Source organism: Centroberyx gerrardi, chromosome 7, assembly GCF_048128805.1.
Source record: "Centroberyx gerrardi isolate f3 chromosome 7, fCenGer3.hap1.cur.20231027, whole genome shotgun sequence".
NCBI lineage: Eukaryota > Metazoa > Chordata > Actinopteri > Beryciformes > Berycidae > Centroberyx > Centroberyx gerrardi.
Genome location: NC_136003.1, coordinates 11,037,794 through 11,044,482, shown reverse-complemented (window position 1 = coordinate 11,044,482; position 6,689 = coordinate 11,037,794). Strand labels below are relative to the sequence as shown.

At 42.0% G+C, this 6,689-nt stretch overlaps 1 protein-coding gene across 1 annotated transcript; it reads left to right on the top strand.

Moving 5' to 3' along the window:
* The first annotated feature begins 3,456 nt into the window (after window positions 1-3,456).
* Window positions 3,457-6,433, top strand: pde6hb (phosphodiesterase 6H, cGMP-specific, cone, gamma, paralog b). Its single transcript, XM_071902038.2, has 3 exons — window positions 3,457-3,502; window positions 5,273-5,430; window positions 5,575-6,433. Exons 2-3 carry the CDS (start codon window positions 5,288-5,290, stop codon window positions 5,690-5,692), a joined length of 261 nt encoding a protein of 86 aa, XP_071758139.1. The 5' UTR covers window positions 3,457-3,502; window positions 5,273-5,287; the 3' UTR covers window positions 5,693-6,433.
* Window positions 6,434-6,689: the final 256 nt, after the last annotated feature.

Below are 6,689 nucleotides of genomic sequence, written 5' to 3'. Positions count from 1 at the left end.
TAGGTTTTCATTCCAAAGTGCTGTTCATTTTGGAAAGAATTTACTACTTTAATTTCACTATTTTAGAAACCTGGATAGTTTTAAAAACTATTTTATACACAAATGTCTTAAGATGACTTATAACTTTCATAGTAACTGGGACAATATATTGAAATTCAATATATCGCAATACAAAAATGTGACAATACGTATCGTGGGGCATAAAAATGAATTGTGATATTAGCTCCATTTTATTCTGCTGCAGTAATCACAAATCAGATGGCTTGCCTATTACTATTTCACAAACTCTCCATCGAAATTATATTATTTGCACTTTGTAATGACATTTTTAAATTGTTGTTTACATTCTAGCGAGCCAATGCCATCACTAGAAAGATTTGTGTCTCAGAAATAAACATAATTCTGCACAGTCAGACTTTGTTGTCACTGAACTTTTATTTATTACATCGTATCGTGGTTGTATTGAATCGTGAAGCCTGTTGTCCCATCCAGACATTAAGCGAATGAATCGCTTGGGGAGGATATACGACTGTAAAAGATACAGTGTGCAACAAACTGGTTAAACCTTCTTCAAAGCCATGGAAGTTTTGTCCATGCATGCTCTTTGGATTGCGTTCAAGTGAGAATATGGCAATATGACTCAAGAAACAGGTTATGGAGTTTGTTTCCTGTTATGAAAATGATCTGCCAGTGCATTTGTCATCCACTTTGCTTTTGTGTTTGTCTTGTAGCTCTAGTGTTGCGTTGTAATGTCTGGAACTTCATGTGACTCTGCCCTTTTGGCTAGGTTTTCCCTTGCAAAGATGTAAAATATATGAAAAATATAAGATAAAAAATACCAAAATGTCTGCTTGCATAATTTCCCACCAGTTCTCTGTATTAGTGTCATGGCTGCTCCAGACTCTCAGCAGCAGTCCAGTTTCCAAACAGGCTAATCCAGGATCCTCCCATCAGATCAGACTGTTCCGCCCATTGAGGCTAAATCATCAAGCCAAACCTTTATGTGACTTCTTTTGGTCGCACCTAACTATTGTTGCTGTTGTGTGTAAACCTTGTAACATTCTAGTTTAAATGTTTTTCAATTGCTTTTTTCTCACAGAGGGAAGCTGTCCCATTTAGGCCCATGACTCAAACTGACACCCCAAAATGCAAAGACACCAATCAGTAAAAATGTGTATGAATGTATTAGATGTTATCTAATGCAGTGGTTCTCAACGTGGGGTCCGGGGACTACCAGGGGTCCTTGAGGGGGTTCCAGGGGGTCCCCAGCAAACTGATGAATTATTAAACTTCACCATTATTTCAATTACAAGAAGATAATACAATTAGAGAATGTAGAAGAAGACAAGGGACAAGACTGTTTTGATCATAGTTTCTCTGTTATCTCTCTACCTACAGTACAGATAGTCATGGAATTCTGGACAAAATCATATCTAACAATAAAAATATTCTCAGATTTGGGTTCAAGAGACAAAATCTCATCAAATGGGGGTCCGTGGCCCTAATGTGGACTACATTAGGGGTCCTTGATATGAAAAGGGTTGAGAATAACTGATCTAATGTCTTTATATACCTTGTGTAAAGCACTTTGAATTGCCTTTATGTACAAAATGTGCTATATAAATAAACTTGCCTTGCCTAGATACAGGGGTTGGACCCAACAGCAGCTCTATATTTCTGTATGTATGTAATATGTAGTTCCCTCCTCGAACAAGGGTTTTGTTTGAAATATTCATTTTCTGGATATTGATGATGATACAATGCATTATTCTCCATCAGTGTAGACAAAAAAGCTGAATTTTAAGTTGATATTCTCTGTAGTTTTCCTCACGGGTACGTTTGACTGATGACATGTGATGATCATAGTGGTCAGGTAGACAGAGGAGACAAACCTGTAGTGAAGACCTCAGGGTGGAAAACTTGCAAATTCAGCATAAAATCCATTAAGTCAATAAACCATAAAAAGTAGTCCTTCAGGGATCTTTACAGACAGCAAACACTTTACAACACTGTAACACAAAACGCATACATTTTAACATCTTTCTCAACCCTACAGTGTTAGTGATTTATATTTATTTTGTTCCTGTTTAGAAAATTATTTAAAAAAAAATGGATCGAATGGATCACCAGTATGATGATCCAGAGGTTTGGTCAATGTTGCTTGTTCTTCATTTACACATCAGCACTCTGAGTGACTGCTGTTTATCAGTTTTATTACGGATGTCAGAGCCAACACCCTCGGCCCTCCCACACTGGCTGTAGTACATTCACAATGGAGGTGCCAAAACCAGCGTGTGGAGCCAAGACCAAATTAGAGGATCCAATTAGCTGTCATTTGGAGGACATGAATGGACTACAAGGTGCATTTAGTTAAGCACAAAGATGTTTTGCAAGGCCAAGTGCATAACAAACTATGTTGCTGAAACAAAACTTAATATAAGAATGAGATGTGTTTTTATGTGGAATCATAAAAAAGCACAGATGCTAGTTTTTACTCTCAGGGTAGAACTTGAAAAACAAAAACTCATCCTTAAAAAAGTCAACAATCAAATTGTATTGTGTTTATTATCAGTGGAAGAGAACAAACTCACTTTTTGTTCTAAAATCTAAATCCATTTTTACTGTTCTTCATGTCATGTGGGTGGTTGATGGTACAAGATATTTTGCCTACACTTTTTGTACAAATAGAAAATCACACAAAAGGTTTTTCCTTGGGACTTGAACCTTCTATGCCAGAAACACCCAGCAGCTCGGCTCCCAGGCTCAGAGCCAGAACTGGGTGGAAGAGAGCTTTAACTGCACCTCAGCCAAAAATAAGCCTTCTTCGAAATCCAGAAACACATTTTCTAAGTATTTGAAGTGTTTACATTTTGAATATTTGATACAGATTCCTCAAACTGACTATTCAAACAGTCAAGTTTCATTGCAGGAGGAGGCACACTGACTACTTTAGCAAAGATATTCATCATATTCTCATTCATATGAAAATATTTGAAAGCAGAGTCTGGATTTTGAGTTTTTATCATATCACAGATGGTATGGTGTTTCATGAGGGACATTTGTCAGACATGATGATATTCAAGTTCAAAAACACAGCTGTTAGTGGCCTGTGGCGCCTCACATGGACCGGCAGGTAGACGTCAATCCGCGCTCGCCTCCTCACGCCAGGCTAAATGCGGCCGTGCTGAGGTTTAGAAGGATAAACCCATTAAAATCTTCCAGACTGACCTCTGATGCTGTCCACCTAACAGGTTGACCCCCCCCCCCACCCCCACTTCTTCCTCAGGACAGGTAAGGGAGGGCGGAGATAGAGAGGGGGAGGAGAGGATGCTGGCTTGCTCCAGAAATTTGGCTGACCTTTTCCAGTGACCATGTGACTGGAAAGAGGAGGATGTAGGGATTAGAGATCCAGGTATAAAAGTAGGAGAGGGACACCAGTCATCACAAACTCAGCAAGAAGCAAGAAGCAACTCTGAGCAGAGAGCAGCATCTGTGACAACAGGTGAGAAACTACAGCTAACTCTACTGCAGCAACTAGGAATACTGCTACAACTGCTGCTGAAATTACTATTAGAACTGGCTTCAACTGTAATAGCTACTACTACTACATCTTTTAGAATGTTTTATGTCTTTTATAATGTTTTATATGTAATGTAGTTATACTGCATGGATGATAGCAACTACTTGTTGATTGGTTCTAGATCAAATGAGTCATGGTGGCACTGATTGTGTGGATAACAGACAAGAAAGGCTAAAGGAGGCAGAGATTCTGACGATGACTGTTTGATTCAGCCATGCAAAACAATTTTTGATAGTGACTTCTCTAACTGAAACTGTTCAGCCGAGAATGCAGATAGGACTGAATGTAGATGGTTGGATTGGTAAAGTGATACAAGGAACAGCATGCATGGATGGATGAAATGGATAGGGGTTCCTACACAGGCTAGCTTCTTGACAGTCAAGCACTGAGGTTTGAGTGAAAGAGAGAGGGATGAGGAAAAAAAAAAAAAAATCTCTACTGATCTTGCGCTGGCAGAATTTTAAGAAAAGTAGTTTAATGTTGCTCCAATAGCAGATCCAAAACTGCAATGTAATCAGCTAAAAAATGGATAGAGCATAACAAAATGTGTTTAAGTGCAGAACTATTACTGTAAAATTGTTAAGAAATTGAGTTAGTTAAAAAGAAACAAGGAAAGGGTCCTGAAAGACATGCATAGAAGCATGTAGAGGAGGACAGGTGTGGGTGTTTCCTAATGCCCGGTGAAAAGAGGATTGACTTGACCGGCAAAAATCACAGCACCAGATGGCTCATGACCTGTTGAACAGCAGAGTCTCCAGAGTGCAGCTCTAGCGCAGCTTCGCAGATCTCTACACACGAGTGCAGCACGATAGACTACTCAGGAGAGCCACTTTAAGCCTATCCGCAGGCCTGTTAGATCTGCTGCTGCGGATGCAGGTGGCGCATGTGCTTGAGTTGCATAACGCGCCCCGCCAGGGTGTTTTCTACCTCTGTCAAATTCCCCTAACAGGATTACCAGTGTCAGCAGTCAGGGGGAGGAGGGGGAGAAGCCAGAGTTTAGGCAGGATACTGCTTAAGGAGATGAGGGGAACAAGAAGGACAGACAGTGATGTTCTGTTCAGGCAGCTGTCTGAGTCACTAAAGAGATTGGCAGGCTCATGCACATGGCATATGTTGGGATCTGCATACTGCGGCCTGCCTGGGAACTGCCTCACTGTACTATCAGGACCTGGAGGCCCAGGCAAACCTAAGAAATATCATCAAAATACTATAAGATGAATGTATAGCATAGCAGCCTGCTGACAGATGGCATAACAATGACATGAGCAAGTGTAATAGTTAATAATCCAGTAACATGCAACAGTTTATATCTAAACTAATGAAGGGCAGCGGATGGAAAGAGTTCTCAAAAAGAGTCGGAGTTGAAAATAGAAAAGTTTTGAAGTGAGGAACAAACCATAGAGGTTGATTTCTCATTGCGCAGGGCATCCCTGTTGTTTAAGAAGGGCAATTAGTCTACCGGGGATTGGAGCGGGATTACAGCTAATCTGGCCGTATAGCCTAATCTGCATAATCTTCACTAATTAGCATTGAGAGCTGGGAGGAAGCCGGCAGGGATTAACAGAGGGCAGCAGAGAGAGAGGGGGGCAGAGGACAGAAGGGTCCAGGAGAGGCTGCTGAACTCTGATCTTTGAGTAAACGTGATGACACCGCTCTAACACCTCCTCTCTCCCCCCCTCTGTGTCTTCTCAGAGACCCTCAGCAGACATGAACGCCTCCCCCCCTGCAGGAAGCGCGCTGACCGCCAGCGGAACCACCGGCCCCACCACACCCAAGAAGGGACCACCCAAGTTCAAGCAGAGGCAGACCCGCACATTCAAGAGCAAGGCCCCCAAGCCAGGCCAGAAGGGGTAAACCACTCTTTAATATGTCTTCTTTACAGACTTCACCACTGAAATCTGACACACACACACACACACACACACTGCAATCAAACCGAGTCTCATGACTTTTCGTCGCTGACCTCTTTATTTTCGCTCCCCCCCCCCCTCCAGCTTTGGTGACGATATCCCCGGGATGGAGGGCCTTGGCACAGACATCACAGTGGTTTGCCCATGGGAGGCCTTCGGCGACATGGAGCTCAGCGACTTGGCCAAATACGGCATCATCTAAACCTGCTGCCTCCTGCCTTCCTTGCCTGCCTGTACCTCTCCTTCCTCTAATCCCCCCCTCCCCCCCCCTCACCCTGCCCTCCCCTCTATCTCAGCCTGGCACGCCACGATAAGGCTGCCGGCAAAACCCCCCTAATGCCCTCTCTCGTCTATCTACCTCACGCTCTCCTCCACTGAGTGGACGGAACGCATAATAATGTTCTTATTTTTGTATTATTATTATTATATAATACTGTTTACAGTATATAATGTATACTTGAAATGATACGACGAGAAAAGAAGAGCTCCAACTACCTTAGTCCCTTTTCCTTCATCCCTCTACAATAGTCTACCTCTCTCTTTACCTCCCTTCCCCTCACTTCGTCTTTCCTCTGTACCTCTGCCACTCCTGAAGCATGGCAATGGACGCAAGCAAAACACTAGTTACTACTAGCTTGTATTTGCTTCTAGCTGTCTATTAAACTGTAAATACTTTGTTTTCAGTGTTGAACCTTTTTACCTTGTATTCCTGCTTACCTTTTTTACTCCCTCCTTTGGCCCTTTTGGAGTTTTCTCTTTATTTGCATTGTATTTTTTGCTCCTTTTGCATTGTAAACACCAAGGAATCAAAGGGATGCAAGGAGGGAGTGCAATATGTTGTTGTGATGATCAAAACTACAATGCACTTTTTTTTTTAGATCATTAGGAGGGAACTCCCTCTTATCCCACTCTCTCTCTGTCCTTGCCACTATCCCAACCCACATCCCTCCTTCCAGAAAATACAGACACATATTTTGTGTAACAAACACAATACCACAGAAAATGTACTGTGAACCTGTATGTCCTGGTAGCCGCAGTAAAAACGTGTCTATTTTCACTACTGCTCTTGTCGCTTTTTTTCTTCTGGAGCACCTGAAGAAGCTGAAAAACACACACACACACACACACACACTCACACACACACACAAAACTTTAAAGAAACCTCCACAGAATAAATAACATCACAGTGAGAGGAAAAA

Bases quoted from the DNA above. Each gene is read 5' to 3' on its own strand.
- pde6hb (XM_071902038.2), top strand. From the start codon at position 5,288: ATGAACGCCTCCCCCCCTGCAGGAAGCGCGCTGACCGCCAGCGGAACC. The intron at 5,431-5,574 runs GTAAACCACTCT...CCCCCCCTCCAG, and splicing joins CCCAAGCCAGGCCAGAAGGG to CTTTGGTGACGATATCCCCG.